A 23249-nucleotide genomic window follows, 5' to 3' on the forward strand; every position below is an offset into this window, starting at 1 on the left:
AATGAATGGGTCACTAGTTGAAAATAATCAAAAAGTCAGAAGAAGTTATGAACATTTTCTTTCTGAAAAAAAGTTGTCAAAACATGGAAATCTTTGCCAAGGACAGTTGAGGCAGGAACAATGGCCATTTTGAAAGGGAAAATTTGGATAAAAATTTGAATCAGAGGCAGACACAGGGCCATGGTGAGAGAATGGGACAGTGGCATTAGTTTTAGATTGCTCTAGCAATGCACCAGCACTGACATGATGGGGCAAATAGCCTCCTTCTGTGGTATAAACCTCTGTGGCTCTACGGTTTGCTTGTGCGTGATCATCAACTGTGAGGTAAAGGAGTTCTAGCGTCAATGGCATAGACCGGTTTCTTTTCTGAAAGCCATTGATAGCTGGACTGTATTCTCTGTTTATTCGGCAGTTCATTGTACTAACTCATTCAAAAGGACAAATCTGGTCAGCTGTTTGGCTGGGGATGTTTGCAAATGATACAGAACATATCCAATCCATTTTAATATTAGGTGTTGCATAAAAAGAACTCACTGTTGTGGCTTCAGGGTCATTAGGAAAGGCATCAAGCAGTTCCTGGGGTGGAAGAAGTGGTTTAATGAACCTTGTAACGAAAACCAGCTTGCCAGTGAGATCTGTGACTAAAGTAACACATCGGCGATTTGGGAATTTCTGCTTCATTTCCTTCTGAAACTTTTCCACTCTTTGAAGTAGTTTCTCATCCTCCTTATTCTCAAACTGAAAATCAAATCAAAAGATTTCAACATGTATCAGGAAGACTTTGATTTAAAATCCAGCAAACTGTTACATGACTTTGAACTACTGGTACAAAACAAAACAAAACAAAATCATAAAATAAATATCATTTTCTTAAGACAACTTCACTCACCCACAGATTAACAGATGTTATTTTGAGACATTTAACCTGTTACAGACATTTTCTTGATGAACTGTGCAAGTTGCTAAGAAAAAATACAAGCTTAAAATAATCCTCATCTGTTGCTAAGCTAATGAAACATTTAACGTTCTTTGCTACAATTATTTTACCATTTTCACTAGATCAAAAAATTAAACCTGCAAGATGAGGGATATTTTACCTTTTTCAGCATCTCAACCATCTGCAAAGCAGCAACAAAAATGAGAGAGAAAATAGAGACAGATAATAAAAAGAAAGCCTTTCTAGTTGTAGATGCAGAATGCAGTTATGAAATCTGAAGTCAAAGCAAAACTTCAAAACCTACAAAGCAACAAAATTCCACAATGTACATTGTTTTACACAGGCAAATAAAATGTGTGCATATTTCTAAGGGACGATTTTCTAATTTAGCGCTCCCAGTGATTATTCTTGCCTGTTGGAAGTGTATGGTTGCAAACCATTCATTTTAAATGGTTGAGAAATCACATGGAGTGTGTGAGCAAATTTCCAATATATGTACCAAGCAAAGAATTTAACAGCAATGCAAAAGGCAGAAAATGATTCCTCTCATCTAATTATGTCCAGTATTTTTCTTTTTCTTTAAAAAAAACTCGCTTTTTGTCTATTTTCTTGCCCACATTTGAAAAAGTGACCTTGTCTTAGAGATTTCCATTAATAGTCTGCTGCCAGAGCTCAATGTTGTTGTGTAATTTAATTGTTAATCCTAAAGTGGTTTACAGCCAATGAAATGTAGTCACTGTTGTTGCTGTTAAATGTGAACCACTTCCTCTGTACTACACAGAAGTGGCAGACTGGTCTAGGAAGAGGTGGTTTTAAAGTTCTCAACAGCAAAGACCACCTGCTTAAAATATTGAGGCAACTGCCCACCACTGTCTCTACTGGAAACAGTGGGAGTCAAGGAAATCTGTCTGACACAACTTTAAATCCACAAAACTCTTGCAAGTTGTAACCTTGAAAAAGAATTGTCTACCAGTACATACAATGAAGGATATTTGTAATATACATACTATATGCATATGAAATAAGAACTGCAAGCCATTAATCAGGGAGTTGCATCAATTATAGGATCTTGTTACCATAAGTTCAGAAGATCATAAGAAATAGGAGCAGGTATAGGCCACTCGGCCCTTCGAGCCTGCTCTGCCATTCAGTAAGATCATGGCTACTCTGATTGTGGCCTTAACTCCACTTTCCCACCTTCCCCCCATAATCCTTGACTCCCTTGTAGATCAAAAATGTCTAACTCAGCCTTGAATATATTCAATGCCCCAGCTTCCATTGCTCTCTGAGGAAGAGAATTCCATAGATTAATGACCCATGAGAGAAGAAATTCACCCTCATTTCTGTCTCCAATGGGAGATCGCTTATTTTGAAACTGTGTCCCCTAGTTCTAGATTCATTCACGAGGGGCAACATCCTCTCAGCATCTAATCTGTCGCACCTCCTCAGGATCTTATATTTCAATAAGATCACCTCTCATTCTTCTAAACTCCAATGAGTATAGACTCAACTTACTCAATCTTTCCTCATAAGACAACCCCTCATCCCGAAATCATCACAGTAAATCTTCTCTGAATAGCTTCCAATGCAAGTATATCCCTCCTTTAGTAAGGAGACCAAAATTATATCTCATACTCTAGGTGCGATCTCATCAGTGCCCTGGGCCAGTTGTAGCAAGATTTGCCTTCCTCATCACTTGCTGTGCCTACACGCTAACTTTTTGTGATTCATGTATAAGTACACCCAGACCCCTCTATACCACAGAATTCTGCAGTCTCTCTCCATGTAAATAATATTCTGCTTTTCTATTTTTCTCACCAAAGTGAATAATCTCATATTTTCCCACAATATACTCCATCTGTCAAATTTTTTCACACTCACTTAACCTATCTATATCTCTTTGCAAATGGAAGCAAATGCACCACGAAATACATTGGGGATAATTTTGACTTTATGTGATAAGGTAAAATGGGAGAAAGTGAATCGGCAGCCTGTTTTACACGTCTGCAAATTTTAATTTCCAGTGACTTCAATGGAAATTAAAATCAGGAGAGCTGTAAAACGGGTTACCAATTCGTTATCAACCATTTTGCACTATCGTATAAAGTCAAAATTACCCAATTGCATTCAGACTGGTATAAAGATTAGTACCCAGCATTAGGAATATGTCATTAGTTAGCATTTGCTCAGAATATAGTGAATACTGTACACAGCTTCAAAAAGAACTTGTATAGTCATCTCCTCCTCCCTGAAAGAATATTTTTAGTATGTGGTATTATCTATATGGATATAGAGGTGGAGGTTTGATCAGGAGTTGCTCTCTCACTGAAACCAGAAACCTTTGCCAGATAAAGAAATTCATATTTGATTAGTCAACATAAAATAAATATACTTTCTTACATTATGCTGCTTAGTAACTTCCATTCTAATATTCAAGTACAAAACCTCCTCTGCAATACTGGAAAAAAATCTGTTCCACAATGCTAGCTGTGAGGTCAATAGCTCCTTTGTCATTTGCTTCTCCTGCTCTGCTCTTCTCTCAGCATTGCATTCCTCAGACTCTGGCTCCACCAAGCACTGCAACTATTCCTAAAATCTGGGGAAAAGTTAATTCAGTTAGCTTCTCTCAAATAGATTTCTCAACTTTCCTTTCCAAGAGTTTTATTAGGATACTGAATTCCCTACCAGAAACAGCAGTGGAAGCAGAATCCACACTAACTTTTGAAAGGGACGTGAATAACTATTTGAAAAATAATGAAAAAGGTATGGGGAATGTGCAGGAGAAAGTGACTCAGTGGATGACTCTTTCAGACAGCTAGCACAGGGGAAAGAGGGAGGTGTACCGTTGGGATAGTCTTCACCTGAACTACGATGGAACCAATATCTTGGCGAACTGTATAACTAGGGCTGTAGAGAGAGCTCTAGACAGTGGAGCTTTGGGGGGGGGGGGGGGGGGGGGGGGTTCAAATGAGGGGAGATTTGGAAAGTTAAAGAGAAAGAGCAAGGCAACAGTGCAGCGTAATGGTAACCAGAGTGTGACTGGAAGGGAGAGCATACAAACATAAGAGTGCACCAGCAAATATGGTCAGAGTAGGGAAAAAATGGCTTTAAACTAACAGAGGGGAAGCAGGGTTCAGATGAAGGGAGATTTAGAAATCCAAAAGGTGAACATTGAGACGATAGAAAAGTATACCAATGTGGATAAAGACAAGCCGAGTGGGACAGGAAGGGACAGAGAGTTTAACAGTAATAGAGCATTAAGAGAGTTAGGTCCTTGCATTGAACCGTATAAAAAAAAAACTGAAGGCACTTTGTGGGAATGTGTGGAACATCAGCAATAAGATGAATGAACTAGTGGCACAAATAGAGATAAATGGTTTAGATCAAATCGTCATAATGGAGACTTGGTTACAAGGTAACCAAGGTTGGGAAATAAATATTCAAGGGTACACAATGCATCAAAAAGACAGGCAAAATGGAGGAGGAGGGGTAGCTCTGATAATAAAGGATAACATAAGGACATTAGTGAGAAAGGATCTTGCCTCAGAAAATCAGGAAGCAGAATCGGTCTGGGTGGAGATTAGAAATGACAAGTTTCTGAAATCACTGGTGGGAGTTGTTTATAGGGCCCCAGTTATACTACGGGACAGAGCATTAAACAAGAAATTATTGGAGCTTATAACAAAGGCAATGTAATAACTGTTGGGGACTTTAATCTTCATATCGACTGAACCAATCAAATTGGTCTGGAAGATGAGTTTGTAGAATGCTTTCATGACAGTTACCTGGAACAATATGTTATGGAACTAACTAGGGATAAAGCTATTTTAGATCTAGTATTGTGTAATGTAAAGAGTAATGTCATAGTAAAAGATCCACTGGAATTCAGTGATCATAATACAACTGAATTCCACATTAAGGTTGAAAATGGCATACTCTAATCACAAACATGGCCAATTATGCAGATATGAGGGGAGAGCTGGCTCAGGCTGATTGGGTAAACAGATTAAAAGGTATGGCGGTAAATAAACAGTGGGAAACATTTAAAGAAACAATTCAGAATGTTCAACAAAAATACATTCCATTGAAAAACAAAAATTCAGCCAGAAAGATCCATCCATGGCTTACTAAGGAGCTTAAGGATTAAAAGAAGAGGCTCATAATGTTGCAAAGAATGGTTCCTTAGAAGCAGAGACAGGGGAAATCATCATGATGAATGAGGAAATGACAGACATTGAACAAATTTTTTGTGTCTGTCTTCACAGAACAAGACACAAGTTACACACCAGAAATAGAAGCTATTATGAATGAGGAGAGTAAGGTCATTCATATTAGCAGAGAAAAAGTACTGGAGAAACTCAAGGGACTAAAATCCAACAAATCCCTAGGACCTGACGGCCTACATCCTAGGGTTCTAAAAGAGATAACTGGAGAGGCAGTGGAAGTGCTGGTTCTGATTTTCCAAAATTCCCTGGATTCTGGAATGGTCCCAGCAGATTGGGAGTTAGCAAATATAATACCCCTATTCATGAAAGGAGGAAGAGAGAAAATAGGGAACTGCAGCCGGGTTAGCCTGACATCAGTCATCAGAAAAGTGCTGGAATCTATTATTAAGAAAGTCTTAACAATGCACATAGAAAAGCAGAGTATGATTAGAACAAGTCAATGTGGTTTTATGAAAGGGAAATCCTGTTTGACTAATTTATTAAGAGTTTTTTGAGAATGTAAGTAGGGTAGATAAAGGGTATTTGGATTTCCAAATGGCATTTGATAAGGTGCCATACAAGATAAGGGCTTATGGAGTTGGGGGTGCTATTAGTATGAATAGAAGATTGGTTAACAGACAGGAAGCAGAGTGTAGGGATAAATGGGGCATTTTCAAGTTGGTAGGCAGTGAATAGTGGAGTGCCGCAAGCATCAGTGCTGGGGCCTCAGCTATTTACAATCTATATTAATGACAATAACGAAGAGACAGAGAGTAATGTGTCTAAATTGGCTGATGATACAATGCTAGGTGGGAATGCAGGCTGTGAGGAGGACAAAAAGAGGCTGCAAAGAGAAAGAGAAAGGTTAAGTGAGTGGGCAACAAGGTGGCAGATGGAGTATAATGTGAGGATGTGCGAGGTTATTCACTTTGGGATGAAGATTAAAAAAGCAGAATATTTTTTAAAAAGGCATGAAACTTGCAAATGTTGATGTTCAGAGAGTCTTTGGTGTACTTGTGCAAGGAACACAAAAAGTTAGCATGCTGGTACAGCAAGCAATTAGGAAGGCAAATGGCATGTTGGCCTTTTTGCAAGGGGATTGGAGGACAAAAATAAAGAAGTCTTGCTACAATTGTCTGGGGCTTTGGTGAAACAGCACTTGGAATTCTGGTTTTGTTTGGTTGTCAAGTGCAGAAATATAGGTGGGGTTGTGAGCAGGTGGGGGGGGGGGGGGGGGGGGGGTGGGTGCGTGGGCTGGCAAATCGCAAAGCAGCTGCATGCTTGGAAATCCGGTTACAGATTTTGTCAGTGGCAGGAAAGCAGAGTGGTGGCACTCTCAACGCAACATGACAGGAACCTATTTTAAATTGCTGAGACGTTGATTTAAGTGTATTTAAATATTAAAAGTGATTTTCTGCCCGATGGCCAAATCTGTGAACAGCAGGTGACACTGATATGCCTCCGGTTGCAGGACCAGTGAAACCTGGTGGTACAGAGGCGAAAGGGCACAATGACACAACGGGTAAACAGCCCTGAGCACTGCAGCATTGCGGACAATGGGTTTGGAGGTCTTTGTGGGAGCATGTTGCTGGAGGGCTCTGCAAAGGGGTCTGGGGTAGAGGGGACTCTGCTAAGGGGTGAACTGTATGTTTGTAGGGGGGAGGGGTGTGGTGCTTGTGTAGGGTCAGTACTGGGTAAGCAAACAGCCATGTGATGGGTCTGTGTGATCACACAGCTGGAACAGAGGTTGTGCCATCATCTAGGTTGGAATAAGAGGTCCATGAGCAACAACACCAACATAATTTGCACATCCTCATGTACCATGGCAGGAGGCCAGATAGGTAGAGCTATGTGCAAAGTAGGCAAGAGAACCTCACAATGAATTGTTTGCAGCTATCCTGGTGTCCAATCACAGAATGTAAAATAAAGCACTGGATTTGAAGAGCCCACTGCCGATCTCAGCGGCGAGCTCAAAAAATGGCAGACCACCTGTGTGAGCTGCACGCCAAAGAGCCGCCGCAATCTCCCTCATGATGGCTCATTTAAATAGCCAAGGCGGCCCGCACCTCCCCCTCTCCCTCAATGACATGGAGGCGGGGGGCTGTCTGTCTCTGGCAATGATGGTAGCTGCCTGTGTGCAGGCATGGTGCAATTTTTAATGGGCAGCCATCCCCGTTGATCAATTTGCATTTTTAAGCCATATACTCCCAAAATTTATGAAATAAATTGCAACACCCCTTTCCTATCCCCAATAACAATTACATTAACTATTTGCCCTTCCCTCCCCCGCCAAAACCACTGGCCTTTTAAATCTGACCTTCCCTCCCCAGACTGCACAAAGCTTAAAGTTCACCCCTCCTCACCATCCTCTACACCCATTATGTTTATTTGATCCCGTCTCCCTCCACACCCCCCCACAGAAAATATTAACTCTTCCATTCTCCCCACTAGTGTCACGCTGGCTTTCCCCAGACGGGGAACTGAAGGCACAGGAGTGCTGCCCGTCACTCGGAAGATCACAGCAGGCCCATAAGATCCCAGGTAAGTGCATTGTAATTTATTCATTCAATTAATTTACATATATAAATCCAGGTCCATTGCACAGGGGCTGGGGGGGGGGGACTGCCATGAAACCTCGACGCTGCCGGGAGGATTCGGCCAGGCCCTCTGGCCTCTGTGGCGGACTGCTGCCAGAACCATTTTCTGCCCTCCCCACGACCACGGAGCCCAATGTCGTGGGCTTGGTAAAATCCAGTCCAAAGGCTCACCTTAATGCCTGAGCTCTGTTGCTTCCTTTCCATTTAAGGGCCCTGCCTTGCATGTGGATGGGCAATGTGTGCTTGTGCCCAAAGGGAGAGCAATTATTAACAAAGGCTCTCATCATATTGGCATGTTAATGAGGGCTGTGGTCGCATTGACATTGCCGTAAGGGAGAAGGGGGAGGTCTACATCTCACAACTAAGGCACAAAGGCATGTGGCTTTCAAACAATGAAGCCAAAAGATTTCAACAAAGCATCTTTTATTTATTTAACACAAAAGTTGGAATATACACCTGTGACACCCAAAATGTTGCTATGTGCTCTTTTTAATCCGTTTGTAGGTGTTCCTATGCAGTGTGATCTGCTATCAGCAGCTGGGCTGGAGGCAGGCTGCTGATCAGGCTGCCGCTTGGCCTGTGATGACTTTGGTGGGCATCCTCTGGCTGCCTGAGGCCTGGAAGGCCCCAGCTGCCTGGAAGGTGTGTGTCCTGGAATGGTGCAGGACTCTCCTGAGAGAGGAGGCTGCTGGAGTTGGGCTCACTGGTGGAGGGGCTAAGGATCCAGGTGTCCCACTTGAACTGCCCAAAGAGGAGCCCCCAGATGTGGCTGTCAGTCTCTTCTCCTCCCTTTGAAGGCTCTCCTGAGCCTCCTTGCTCACCAGAGAAGGACGAGGACCAGCAGAATCAGCTGGGCACCTGTTCCTTCTCTCGCCTTGCTGCTACTGCACCAAACTCATGGCCAAAGCGATGTTGTGCAGGTCCGTGTGGATCTGTGGGATCTGGCTCTCCACGAGGGTTGCTAACCTCTTGATGGAGGAAGCGATGAACTCATAGGCCTGAGACATGGCAGCTGAATTGGCATGGATAGACTCCTCCATTGTCTGCTCATGGCCTCTCCACCAGGTTTTGCCCTATCCCTCTTTGCAACTCCCGCATACCCTGTGCTGTCGATGCCAGAGGCTCATTATCATCCTGGGGCTCAGCATGGGCCTGGCCACCCACAGTCCACTGATGATCAGAGGCCTCGGCTGTCTGAGCCTCCATCAGCTGCTTGCGCACGTGTGCTGCTCTCACCAGCTGGTGACCCAGATTCTAAGACTGAGCGTGTACCCACCAAGATGAAAGTATCTGTGCTGGTGGAAGGTGCAAGAGAGTCATGGGATGGTGCACCCAAGTCCTTCCTCCTCAGAGGTGGATGGCTGTCCCCCAGTGGTTGCAGGCCCTTGCAAAGGGCTACCTGCATAAGGCTCAGGCTGTGCCCTTCTCCTGACGCCTATTAAGCATTATGTAGGTCTCCAATATTGATGCACATGCCAACGGGAGACAATCCTCACTGCCTTGCACGGAGACTCCAATCTCCCCATCACCTACTGATTGGCCGACCAGGGTGCCTGACAGCTCCAAGGCCTCTTCCTCGGCAGAGGTCAGTGGACATACATCCGGGATTCCTCCACCTGTCTGGGCCATCTTCCTCCTATTATGGGCGCTCTTGTCCTGCAAGAGGAAGCACGGAGATGGTTGAGAATGGCACACAGATCAACATGAGAGTTCAGCTCTTTTCAGCCCCACAAACCCTACTGAGGGATCTGATGTCTCTCATGCAGACACTCGCTGTCTGGAGAGTTAAGTGGGGTGAGCTATGAAGAAGGTGGCCCGTGGCAAAGAGACATCCATGCATCTGTCAGTAAGAGACAGAAACCTAGCCACTCAGCCAACACCGCAGCGCTGCTATCCTCCCCAAGTCGCACAACCTCCCACGTAGTCACATGCAACCCTCAAGGAGGCAACTGGTATGGGGCACTCACCTTGGCTGAATGCAGTTCGTCATTGACTCTCTTCCTGCACTGGATTCTGTTGTACTGGGTGACCCCACAGCTGCTGATCTCCTCTGCGATCTCCACCCAGGCTTGCTTGGTCAGGCGGGAAGACCTCTTCTTGCCATCGCGGGGTAAAAGAACCTCCTGCCTTTCCCTTGCAACTTGGAGGAGAATCTGCAGGGTGGCATCACTTAACAATGGGGCCTCCTTGTGTCTTTGTTCTGCCATCCTTGGGTGAATGGAGGGATATAGGATCCAGTAGGACAAAGTTGTAAGCTACACTGTATCCAGGACAGTTGTGAATACAGGGCTGGCAAGCCTTTAAATATGGTGCCAGCACCTGCTCTGGAGTTATCGGAGGTCATAATTAACGAATCGTATCCTGCCTCCATGATATTGGGGGGCGGGCCCCATGCCTCCAATATGCAAAACGGGCGCCAGCTGCATAATTGGGGTGGACACCCACGTGAAGGATGTGAGCGATGCCATTTACCAAGCCCACCACCGGGAGCGGCAGCAGGCTCATTAAATTCACCCCACTGTCTGCAATCCTGGTCTCCATATTTAAAGAAGGATATACTTGCATTGCTGGCAGTACTGAGAAGGTTCACTAGATTGGTCCCTGGAATGATAGAGTTGTCCTATGATGAGAGGCTGAATAAATTAGGTCTACATTTTCTGGAGTTTAGAAGAATAAGAGGTGATCTCATTGAAACATACAAGATTATGTAGGGTAGATACTGAGATGTTGTTTCCCCGGCTGGGGAATCTAGGACAAGGGGGCACAATTTCAGGATAAGCGGTCAAACATTTAGGACTGAGACGAGGAGAAATTTCCTCAAAGCGTTGTGAATCTTTGGAATTTTCTACCCCTGAAGGTTGTGGATGTGCCATCACTGGATATAGTTAAAGCTGAGATAAACAGATTTGTGGTCTCTTGGGGAATTGAAGCCCAAAGATCAGCCGTGATCATACTGAATGGTGGAGCAAGCTCGATGGACAGTACAGTCTACTCCTGCTCCTATTTCTTATGTTATGTTCTACTATTCTGCACTATCATGAGGAGGTGTAGGGAGCAATCTGCTGAGGTTGGTCTCAATTAGGCATGACCTGCTTATTGTATGGCATTGATCCCACTCAATTGGCAGGCTGCCAAGAGGCATGTAGCATTGTGACAAGCACCTCAGTCTCTACTCGCTTTGATTTTTAGTCTCTATAGTCTGTTTTCATTCCACACTTTAGAACATTAATTGTTCCAAGGTGAAAAACAAGTTAAGATTGAGTTAATTCTAATCCCACATCTGTCACTCAATCAACTTGGGGAGGGGAGCTCCAATCTACTGCATTAAATAAAGCAAGAAGAAAACTGAAATCACTCAAGACAGCTGCCCCCATCCACCACCCCCAACCCATATCCCCACACCCTACCAAGTCTTCTTCACATTTCTGAAGCTATGTTCGGAAATGTATTGTGTCTTTGCCAAATCTCATGTCATGCCATCGTGTCTCTTATCATGGTTTGTTTTAACGTCATGCTTGTCCACATAGATTCAGAAATGGAGTGAAAATAGCATTTCTGACCAGGATCCTATTTTGCAATGAGTTAGTACTTTTGACTAAAGAAAACATTCAACCTGTAATTTCCACAGCAAAGGTCAAGGATACAGCTGTTTCAAGGCTTTTCTTGGCATATCCCTTGGTTATGTTGTGCACTCTCCTCCACCTCATGCAATGTGTAGCCAGGAGCTGTTGTGTTTTGAACCACATATCCCTAGTTCAGCAATCTAATTAGTTTATCTATTTTTAACTATATTTCTGGTGGAAATCCTACATCTGGGTAAAAACCATGGATTGACCTTTCCTTGGGCATGTGCTTTTTTTTTTAATTCATTCATTTATTGCTCATCCCTAATTGCACTCGAGAAGGTGGTGGTGAACCACCTTCCTGAACTCCTGCAATCCTTGGGGTATAGGTACACCAACAGTGCTGTTAGGAATGGAGTTCCAGGATTTTGACCCAGTGACAGTGAAGGAATGGCGATTTAGTTCCAAGTCATGATAATGTGTTTGGAGGGGAACTTGCAGGTGGTGGTGTTCCCATGCATCTGCTGCCCTTATCCTTCTAGTTGGTAGAGGTCGCAGGTTTGGAAGGTGCTGTTGAAGGAGCCTTTGTGAGTTGCTGCAGTGTATCTTGTAGATGGTACACACTGCTGCCACTGTGCATCAGTGGCAGAGGGAGTGAATGTTGAAGGTGGTGGATGGGGTACCAAACAAGTGGGCTGCATTGTCCTGGATGGTGTCGAGTTTCTTGAGTGTTGCTGGAGCTGCACTCATTCAGACAAGTGGGGAGTATTCCATCACACTCCTCTTTCTGGATTGGATGAGGATATACAGAGCCTCAGCAACTCTCATGGGAAAAAAGCATGTGGAAAATGAAAACATATTTTACAAAAGACACAACTGTCACTATACATTGTCAACTATCCTACATTCTGACTGATTGATGTTCTTTCCTCAGCTGAAATGCCTCTTGCTATAAACTGTACCACTTGTGTGTTAAAATTAGCTCTATCCTTGAATTAGGTTGACTTCTCTGGAAAACACGTGTACAAACATACCTTATGATACAATCTGGTGAATCATTTCATAATGCTATTGGAAGGGATAAAAGGATCTAATATAGGCAACTTGAGCACTTTTGGAAGGCTGTTTCCATGGAAGCATTTTTAAAATTAAGAATGCATATTACCTTTTCAGTTACAGATTCTCCAGGTACAAGGTGAGGTTCAACAGTAATAAAGAGGGACAGATAAGATCCTTCGCTTAGGCTCCGAACTGCCTCCCATCCCCTTTCACCGGACATATTGCGCTCTTTGCTATATCCCAGAAGGACTGAGGGTGTATTAATCCTGAAGGTGCCATCAATCTGTAACGATATAATTAAAAATGATTTTAAAACAAATTGCCAATTCCACCAAAATTTATCCACTGTTACGTCAAATCTAAAACATAAAAATGTGACTAGATATGGGATTGGGTGGTTCAAATAAAGAAATGGGGTTTGAAGTGGGAGCGACCCTCTGTCTGTAGACAAATTGCACAGCAAGACCCAGCAAATAGCAATGAGGTGAATTTATCTATTTTTGTTGGTGTTATTTGAGGGAGTAATGTTAGCCAAGACACTGGAAAAAATCCACGCTTTCCTTTGAATTGTGCCAAAAGATTTTTTTTTTTATAATAAGAGTCAACCTGAACTGACAGAGGCAGATGGGACCTTGGTTTAACATCTCATCTGAAGGGCAACAACCACACTCCTCCAAAACCTGCACTGAAGCAGGAACCTAGTTACATGTGTTTAAGTCCTGGAGTAGCATTTCAACCCATGCACTTCTGAGTCAGAGGCATGAGTGCTAGCCAATAGTAGGCCAGTTTTGCTGCCAAAATAACAATGACATACTGAATGTTGGACAACATATTTACATAAAACATGTGGCACTGGCTGTTATTTCTGTGCAAACAGTAAAGCAACTTCAGGTGAGAAGATGATGCACAGTTAACTGACAATATCCAAAGGTTGTCCAAGTTGTGTCGCTCAACTATTAGCTTTGCGAGAATGGCATTTCACTGTCTGCCTCACCACTGACATGCGCTGAATGTCAAAGCTGCTGCATTTGTGAAGTCGATGCAAACAGAAACTGAAGTCTTGTGATTACAAGTGCAAGTACCGAACAATATAATTGTTAATTACTGCAGACCAATCTCTCTGGCACCGAAAATTAACTATTACAAGCATGGTATCTCATTACTTCAGACATATATTTTAGTGGGAGATTTTCAAAATGACAAATTAAAAAAAAAAGTTTTCCTGTCATTTTTTCCTTTCTTAATCCAATCTTTCATTTTCTCTTTCTGTACCTGATTTGACTTTGAATTCAACCCTTTTAATTCACCCTCCTTCTCAGTCCTTTCACTGTTTATTTCCAAATCCTTAAATCTAACTGGTTAAGGAGATACCCTGTTGATACAGGTCCCAGATATCCTGTTTCTCTCTGTGCTGATATCAGCTCTCACTCTCCGAAAATTAGTGGGTAAAAATGTTTTGAGCTGAAGGGTACAGAGGGAAGTATAGTTAATGGCAGATGCTGATAGTGCCCTGCTACAGCAAAATTTGACTCCATATATTTTGAAACTTAACAATATGTGACAATTGAAGCACATGACTAGTATTCATTTTAGGATTTATAGACATCAAAAGGATACATAATCAAAGCATAGAAGTTTCACACTAAAAATTCTGCAGGACGACAAAATAGTGTTTTTTCGAACTACATAAACATAAAGTTACATAATCATAAAATAATTTTCATGTTAGAGTATTGGCCAGTTTTTTTTTTTTTGCAGCATTCTCTCTCCCCAGCCTCACCACTGCTTGATCCTTTTCACTTGAAATGCCATCAACTTTGTGAGCATCAGTAGCCATGCCAATATTTTTTTCTTTAACATCACAAAAGTTATCAGAGAAAATAATCAAGTTCTGCCAGGTCAGCTCAGTCCTGTGTGAGTGAACTTGCAGTACAAATCTAAGGACACCATTCTGTCATACAGGCCACTGATTGGATGCATCTGGAATACTACACCCAGTTTTGGTCCCCTCTCGTGGTGGGGTGATACAGTGGCTTTGGAAAAGGTTCAGAGTATATGAGAATGGTTCCTAACTTAAAGGACATTAGTTACTTATTTAGACTTAAACAGCTAGGCTTACCTATTCCAGAGCAGTTAAAGGTGGTATAATAGAGCTTTATAAAATAATGAAAGAGCTGGATAGCATGCCTATTAGAGTGGGGAGGACCATTGGTCATGCAAATAAACTACGCAAAAGTAGAAAAAGACTGGATGTTAGATTGTTCTTCTTTATCCAGAGAGTAGTGAGCCTCTGGAATGCCCTGTTGGCTGCTGTGGTGGGTGCTGACGCTCTGCATGCCTTCAAAAAGGATTTGGATGGGTTCTTAGCTGGGGCAGAGATTGCATCATATAGACGGCAACTGGATTAAGAAATGACACGTTTTTACCCCTGATTGGCCCTGGGCTTTTCTCTGTTTTATTGCCTCTCCCAGGAGATGTTTTGGCTGCAGAAAGGGAGTATTGTGTCAGGTCATGATGCTCCAGCATAGGGAAGGCATGATGTACCAGCTTGTTTTCTCCTGCCTGTCATTTTCATATATGTATGACTTAGCTCATTCATCGAACTAGACAGGGTTAGAGGTATCTTACTGCATTCAGCAACAAAGTTGGGGATTGGCCCCTGTTTAAAGCCCTGAATGCTTGTTTGCAAGGTTCAAATACTTTAGCTACCATTCAGGGAATTAAAAAAGGAATCTTTTAAAAATTAGAAAAAAATAAAATGAGATATAGAATTTAATAAAATATTATTTTACACAACTAAAATATTTTAAAAATGTGATACTTGAGTTCAGCTTGGGCAGCACTGGTAACATTGTAAGCATAAACAGTGTTACGACCAGGTGAAAAAGAAGTCTAGGGTTCCCTTTCAGCCTTCACCTGGTCTTACTGTAACAAGGTTTAATTTTAAACACACTGTATTTTTAGGTCCTGTTTGGTGAATCCTTGTTCACCCCTTTCCAATTAGAAGGCAAAGAAACCAACATAAACAGGCTTTCTTAGGTTTAAACAAGAAAAGTTGAAATTTATTAAACTTAAACTCTAATTCAGTTAACGCCTACGGATACACAACTCACCCATGCTATCATGCATACGCAATACACACTTGCAGATAGGATCAGAAAGAGAAGAAAAACAAAGTGGAAAAGATTGAGGCAATCTCTGAAGAAGGTTTTTTGTTGCTGTACTTCGAGCTCGCTGTAGAGTCCTTGATTGTAGGCAGATCTTGCTTTTCATTGGGGCCCAGTATTCTTCTTAAACCTTGTTCACTGTAGGAGACTTTTCTCTCTTGGGGTTCATGTGTCTTCAATGGGTTTTGGAGCTCTGTGAAAAAGAGATGGGAGCACAGACAGGTGGTCTTCCGTCCAGGAGCATCCTGCTTTCTCCAGGCTCCCAGTTCAAACTGCACAATTCAGAAACCCCCAGGTTGCCAAGCAGGTTAGTCATGTGACTAACTGGTCTGACCACGTCTTGACTCTGTGTATTGTTTCATCTTATTAGGGAATGGAATGGGCTTCCCTGACATCAATATCTGCTAGGATGCAAATGTATTTTTTCCAGCCAAGGTCTGACAGTCCTTGTAAAAGGCCTCCTCTTCTTCCCAGCAACAATTTGAAATTTAATGTCCATGTGGTGAAATTAATATGCCTCATTCATGGCAGGTGGGGGCCTGCATGACACCTCCACACCCTGGGGAATGAAATGCGTTTTGAGAAAAGTGCATTTCATTAAAAGAGTTGAGTGAAAATATAAGATACAGCAAAAAACATGCAGTTCGCTCATTCATTTCCATTCACTCATTAATCCTAAAGCTAACTAAAATTGCCTGTCTTTTCTTGGTGCCAGTGCTGCTTTAATTGCCCCATTTTTGGCATCCCAGTAAACATGTGGTTCTTTAGAGAAGTTTTTCTTCAGTTCGCCCACTTCCATGACTGCCTAGGGTCTTTGTTCCTTCTGAGGTCTGAAAAGGGGGATGGGTGGTTTCTCTTTGGTTCTGTGGGGGAGGATTCTTTGCTAACCTCCCCCTTGTCCCGGAGGATACTCCTGCCTGCAGGTATTTGTGCAGACTCTACTGCATTCCCTTGTGGCACTTTGACTAGGTTTCTCTGCCCCCAAGAGGTCTTTCTTTGTCTCTGCAGGTTCCTGTAAATGCTGGTAGCAACTCTGGTGGGTTGCTTGTAGTGTCTGCATTTACATAGGAGAATGTGGGGTCTAGTTTTTCAGGGTTGAATGACTGGACAGTAGGGGTTTTCATCCAGGATTCCTCCCGGACTTCCTTTAACCTGCCCTCTTGGTCACTTTTCCCCTTCTCTTTCTAAATTTTTGCCAGCCTTGTGCCTGCCTGTCCCCTTTTGTTCTCAGCAGGGGTCCCTTTCAGTTCACCAGCCCTCTGCTGGAGGGTCCTCCTAACACTGGTACAGGACTTAGGGGTGCAGGTTTCACTGTAGGTTGGGGTTTCCCCTCAACCTGGCGCATGTGGCAACTCCTGCAGTACTCCACCACATCTTTGTGGAGTTTTGGTCAGTCAAACTGCTGTCTTATGCAGCTTTGGTCTTTCGTATACCAGCATGTACAGCACTGTATTTTCATGGGTCCTTCTTAATATTTCTCTCCGGTACCTCTGTGGCACCACTAACTGGTGAATGACTGTCCATTCCTTGCTCTCAGGTCTGTGAGGGGAACTCTATTTCCCCATCAGTACCTCATTCTTTAAATAGTAGCAATCAGGGACTCCCTCTGCTTCACTTTCAGACTGGGCAGCCTGTGCTAACTCTCGCAATACTGGGTCGGCTCACTGAGCCTCAGATAAGGAAAAACCATTTAATTCATTTCCTGGATCTCCTAACTTTCCAAAGAAAGTCTTGGACAGGAAGACCTTGTGGTTATTTGCCTGCAGTGCCAATACTGTCTCCTCCGGTGGAGCTGGTTTGTCATAGAGTCGTACAGCATAGAAACAGGCCCCTCGGCCCACCGCGTCCATGCCGACCTTAAGCCTATCTATACTAATCCCACCTGCCTGCATTAATTCCATATCCCTCTATGCCTTGCACATTCAAGTACCTGTTCAGATGCCTCTTAAATGTTGCTACTGTTCCTGCCTCCACCACCTCCTCTGGCAGCTCATTCCAGATACCCACTATTCTGTGTGTGGAAAATTTACCCTTTTGATCCTCTTTAAACCTCCTCCCTCTCACCTTAAATCTATGCCCTCTAGTTTTAGTCACCCATACCATGGGAAACAGACTCTGGCTATCTACCCTATCTATGCCTCTATCATGTCCCCTCTCAGCCTCCTTCGCTCCAGGGATAACAGACCCAGCCGATCCAATCTCTCTTTATAACTCAATCCCTCCAAATCAGGCAACATCCTTCTTTTCTGCACCCTCTCTAGCTTAATCACATCTTTCCTGTTGTGCGGCGACCAGAACTGCACACATTATTCCACATGCGGCCTAACCAACGTTATGTACAACTGTAACATGACGTCCCAACTCTTGTACTCAATGCCTCGGCCGATGAAGGCAAGCATGCCATACGCCTTCTTCACCACCCTGTCTACCTGTGTTGCCACCTTCAGGGAACTATGTAGATTAGATTAGAGACACAGCACTGAAACAGGCCCTTCGGCCCACCGAGTCTGTGCCGATCATCAACCACCCATTTATACTAATCCGACACTAATCCCATATTCCTACCAAACATCCCCACCTGTCCCTATATTTCCCTACCACCTACCTATACTAGTGACAATTTATAATGGCCAATTTACCTATCAACCTGCAAGTCTTTTGGCTTGTGGGAGGAAACCGGAGCACCCGGAGAAAACCCACGCAGACACAGGGAGAACTTGCAAACTCCACACAGGCAGTACCCAGAATTGAACCCAGGTCGCTGGAGCTGTGAGGCTGCGGTGCTAACCACTGCGCCACTGTGCCACCCCTATGTACTTGCACCCCAAGGTCTCTCTGCTCAACAACACTCCCCAGGGCCCTGCCATTCACTGTGTATGTCCTGCCCTGGTTTAACTTCCCAAAAGTCCTTCCCAGTGCGAACTTCCCGCTTGTCTGTGTTAAATTCCATTTGCCAATCCCTTGCCCACTTTCCCAGTTTATCTATATCCTGTTGTAACCTTAGACAACCTTCTTCACTGTCCACTATACCACCAATTTTGGTGTCATCTGCAAACTTACTAATCATGCCTACATTTACATCCAAGTCATTAATACATATGACAAACAACAGAGGGCCCAGCACTGATCCCTGCGGCACACCACTGGTCACCGGCCTCCAATCTGAAAAACAACCCTCCACTACCATTCTCTGCCTCCTATCACCAAGCCAATTTTGTATCCAATTGGCTAGCTCACCCTGGATCCCATGTGTTCTAACCTTCTGCACCAGCCTACCATGCAGGACCTTGTCAAAGGCCTTGCTAAAGTCCATGGAGACAACGTCCATCGCCCTGCCCTCGTCAATCCTCTTGGTCACCTCCTCAAAAAACTCAATCAAATTCGTGAGACATGATTTCCCACGCACAAAGCCATGCTGACTATCCCTAATCAGACCTTGCCTTTCCAGATGCATATAAATCCTGTCTCTCAGAATCCCTTCCAATAACTTTCCCACCACTGATGTAAGGCTCACTGGCCTGTACTCCCCTGGCTTATCCCTGCTGCCCTTCTTAAATAAAGGCACAACATTAGCTATCCTCCAGTCTTCCAGTACCTCACCCATGGCTAACGATGATACAAATATCTCTGCTGGGGCCCAGAAATCTCCTTCCTTGCTTCCCATAGCATCCTAGGATACACCTGGTCAGGCCCTGGGAATTTACCCACCTTAATGTGCTTCAAAACCTGCAACACCTCCTCCTTTGTAATGTTGATATGCTCCAGTATATCGGTGCTCCCTCCCTTGAACTCACTAGCTTCCATGACCTTCTCCATGGTAAATACAGACGAGAAATATTTATTTAAGACCTCACCCATTTCCCGTGGCTTACAACACTGATCCTTCAGGGGACCTACTCTCTCCCTAGCTACCCTTTTACTCTTAATATACTTATAGAATCTTTTAGGATTCTCCTTTATCTTATCTGCCAGGGAAATCTCATGGCCCCTTTTCGCCCTCCTAACTTCCTTCTTAAGTTTGATCATGGCCTGATCTACTACACATTCAGGGAAACTCCACTGGACTGTCTCCTGCCACTGCCCTGTCTCTCGCCACTGCCCTGTCTCTCTGACATCCTGTGGTCTTTCTTTCACTGCTGGGGTGGGCTACCACCTTCACCCCTGCCAGATCATTATCTGGGAGTAGGTCAACCCCTTCCATGGGCAAACCAGTGACAATCCCTATGGTCACCGGTCCCGAAAGTAGGCTGCACGCCAGGTGCACCCAGTGTACAGGTACAGGCATACACTACCCTCCAATACCATTCACCATCATTCTGGTGTTCACTGCACTCTCTGGGGGAAAGGTCAAGCCTTTTCCCAGTAAAAGGGATCTAGTGGCCCGTGTGCCTGAGAATCACTATGGGCTTGCTTGCCCCACTCGAGGGGTATGGGGTTACTTTCACTTTGCACACAAAACCCTGATAACCTTCAGGAATCCTATTAAATTTTCCTTCACTTGCAGCCGTAAGCTTCCTGTGTCTCACTCTTACTGCAGTTAAACCCAGAGCTTGTTCTGTTGTGCTTTCCATTAGGTCCCCGTCTTCACTGAGTGGGTGTGCCCTGATTAACCCTACGGTTTTCCCTTTAGTCTGACATGGAGCGCGATTAATTCATGCAAATTAGAGTAAAAATTGTATTGGGGTCTGAATTACATCATCAGGCCCCAACATTTAAATTATTGATAAGGCACCTGTCTACTTAACAGTGAGCACCATCCCCGTGGATAAAAACAGTGGTGTTAAAATGATCGAGGACACAAATGTGAGAGAAATGCTCAGCTGCCATTTTACTCACCCTGTGCACCCAGTTTCTGGTGGGTGAGCGGGGTTAAAATCCAGTCTCATATACACGCCTTCACTAGCAGGCATTATCAGGAGTAGGAATTCTGACTAATACACCCCAATCCCAGGGACACTAACGTCAGTTGTGTTCCCAGTACTGGCAAAGTACCTGATAGCATCCGACTCCTGTGTGCTGTACCTCAGTGAAAGCCAGAAGAGGACAGGATAAAAATCAGGAGAGAGATAAGTGATTAAAAAGGATTTCAACCCAGTCACCTGGAAAGTACCGCTGGGGGTGCGGGGGAATTTCCATACATGACTGAATACCAAGTTAGGATCATTTAAAGTCTTAAGTGGTTAACCTAATCTGATGGAACTGAGTTCCGGCCCAATGATTTGAATTGCTGAAAAATAAAACAACTAGTATGATACAAAGTGAGTCTACACTAATGAAACAACTGCAAACAAATGGGATTGGAGAAGTGCGAGGTCCTGCAAACAAAAAGAGCAAAGATAATCACATTAATTAGTGAATTATTCATCAAAGTCAATTGACAATATAAAACTTTGTGACTCACCTCAGGATTACTAGAACTACAATGATTTGCGCAAATGTAAGCTATAATTTCTAAAGGTCACAAGCCGTAGGGCTGTTAGTTACATGCAAATAAATATGCAGAGTTGCATATGCGATCATCTCAAATTTGTCTTCACGCCAAATCAATTAAATGACTATGTGTTGAAACTTGCATACAAGTTAAACAGGTTGCGTAGGCTAGCTTTCTGATATAGCAAGTAATAGTACATATTTCTCCCACAGATTAACATTTCACCATTTTAAAAACACTCTTCACTACAGGCAAATACTTACATATAGAAGAAAATCCTTACCCTGGACTGGGAGTAAATGGTAGTAAATGGGATATGTACAGCCCCCAACCAGTGTCGCTCAATACGAGTGTGAACACCACTTCCTCTTTCTCTATCATCCTAAAAACACAATTATTTTTCAAAAAGTTTATATATTTATTTTAGCGATTCGGTTGATGTTATTAAATAAAAACAAAAAATCTGTAAGTTTACCTCCAGAACATCGTAAACAACTTCATCGAAGACATTGATGAAGACCTCATCTGTAACAGACTGCAGGCTCGCTGTACTGTAATCACCGTTTGGTGCTCTGGAATCAAAAATCAAATGAAGCAGGCACTTTTTGGGATTTTTTTGATCATTTTCCACAAAGGATTTGTTGAAGAAAAAAGTTGCTTTTTAAATATTTTTTTTGCAAGAGTAGTACATTCATGCAATGTTTTTTCAAAGAAGACACTGAGACAGTTGGTGGTTAATTTGTAATATAGCTATCTCCAAAGACTGTAAACAATAGCACTTAAGTAACTTGTCTCAGTAATCAATAAACACCTGTTCATTGCACAGTGGCGCAGTGGTTAGCACCGCAGCCTCACAGCTCCAGGGACCCGGGTTCGATTCCAGGTACTGCCTGTGTGGAGTTTGCAAGTTCTCTCTGTGTCTGCGTGGGTTTTCTCCGGGTGCTCCGGTTTCCTCCCACAAGCCAAAAGACTTGCAGGTTGGTAGGTAAATTGGCCATTATAAATTGCCCCTAGTATAGGTAGGTGGTAGGGAAATATAGGGACAGGTGGGGATGTGGTAGGAATATGGGATTAGTGTAGGATTAGTATAAATGGGTGGTTGATGGTCGGCAGACTCGGTGGGCCGAAGGGCCTGTTTCAGTGCTGTATCACTAAACTAAACTAACTATTACAGCGTTCCCACACATAACATAACATAACCGCAGTTATTGCTGTTTAATAGCATCTATTTAAGAAGCTGCAAAAAATTCCACTGTAGAGTGCTTTGAATCACAGAATGAGAATCATAAAGCACAGAAGGAGGTCATTGTGCCCATCGTGGTTGTGCTAACTTTGGAAGAGAAAGCCAATTAGTCCTACTGCCCTGCTCTTTCACAACAGCTCTACAAATCTTACCTTTTTAAGTATATGTCCACTGAATCACAAACACACTCCTTAAATAACTCCTGAAGAAAAGCCTTCAAAGAAGGTTAAAATGATGAATATGAAATACAGGAAACATAGGTATGACAATGAACAAAATAAAAACATATCTAACTATAACACGGTAATCACTTGATGACCTGCTTTACTTGACATATTTTTTCACAGGTTCAAGTGGAAAAAACAACCATGTAATAAACACTCTTGGCATTCAGATAACAAATGGTGTGATGTCTTACACTCTTCACTTGTGAAATTGCTCCTGTAATGCATTGTCACAGTGCTAATTTTTAAATAGGATAAAAGATTGGCAGGGAAGCAGAAAAATAAAAGTAAAGGATGTAAAAAAGTGGTGGAATATCGAGATGGTAGAGTGAACAAAATTAGTCTTAAACTTTTCTTCCAAGTCTTAGATAAAATTGTGTTCGTGTGTACTGTAGTATACAGTTAATGCTATAATAATTCCTGATGTTTGAGTAACTTTATGACAAATATTTGTATTATTTTCAGCATTGCTGTGCAAGAACTAAAAATAAATAAAACCAGCTGAGACAGGGGGGAATAATTTTTATTCCCGGGTCCCGATCCTGCCATCGGGTTGAAATGCAGTTCGCGACCCCATTAATGCTGGTGGGGAGGACCCAGAGGGCTAATGTGGAGGAGGCGGCCAATTAAATGAACTCCTGAGGCGGGAGGGCTAACAGGAGGACGTCCAGCACTGGAAGATTGGCAGTCGCACCAGAGGTGGGCACTGCCGATGTAGGTAGGAAAACGAGAGGGCGCCGCAAGATGGAGGAACCCTCTGAAGAATTTTCAAAGTTTAAAAATGTGACCAAAGCTACAAGAGAGTCATTTGTGGAAGAGGAAC

General features: G+C 43.3%; 1 protein-coding gene across 3 annotated transcripts in view; it reads right to left on the bottom strand.

Annotated features, from left to right (window-relative positions):
- The window catches only part of cc2d2a (coiled-coil and C2 domain containing 2A), a 196122-nt gene that overhangs the window by 26807 nt on the left and 146066 nt on the right, over nt 1–23249 (bottom strand). For all 3 annotated transcript variants that reach the window (XM_068037959.1, XM_068037967.1, XM_068037957.1), the window contains exons 29-32: nt 21435–21531; nt 21243–21341; nt 12468–12644; nt 535–738 (exon numbers count right to left, since the gene is read on the bottom strand). In XM_068037959.1, the coding sequence (XP_067894060.1) occupies nt 535–738; nt 12468–12644; nt 21243–21341; nt 21435–21531 (577 nt within the window). The remainder of the gene's footprint in view (nt 1–534; nt 739–12467; nt 12645–21242; nt 21342–21434; nt 21532–23249) is intronic.

Source organism: Heterodontus francisci, chromosome 1 (genome assembly GCF_036365525.1).
Source record: "Heterodontus francisci isolate sHetFra1 chromosome 1, sHetFra1.hap1, whole genome shotgun sequence".
NCBI classification, from domain to species: Eukaryota; Metazoa; Chordata; class Chondrichthyes; order Heterodontiformes; family Heterodontidae; genus Heterodontus; species Heterodontus francisci.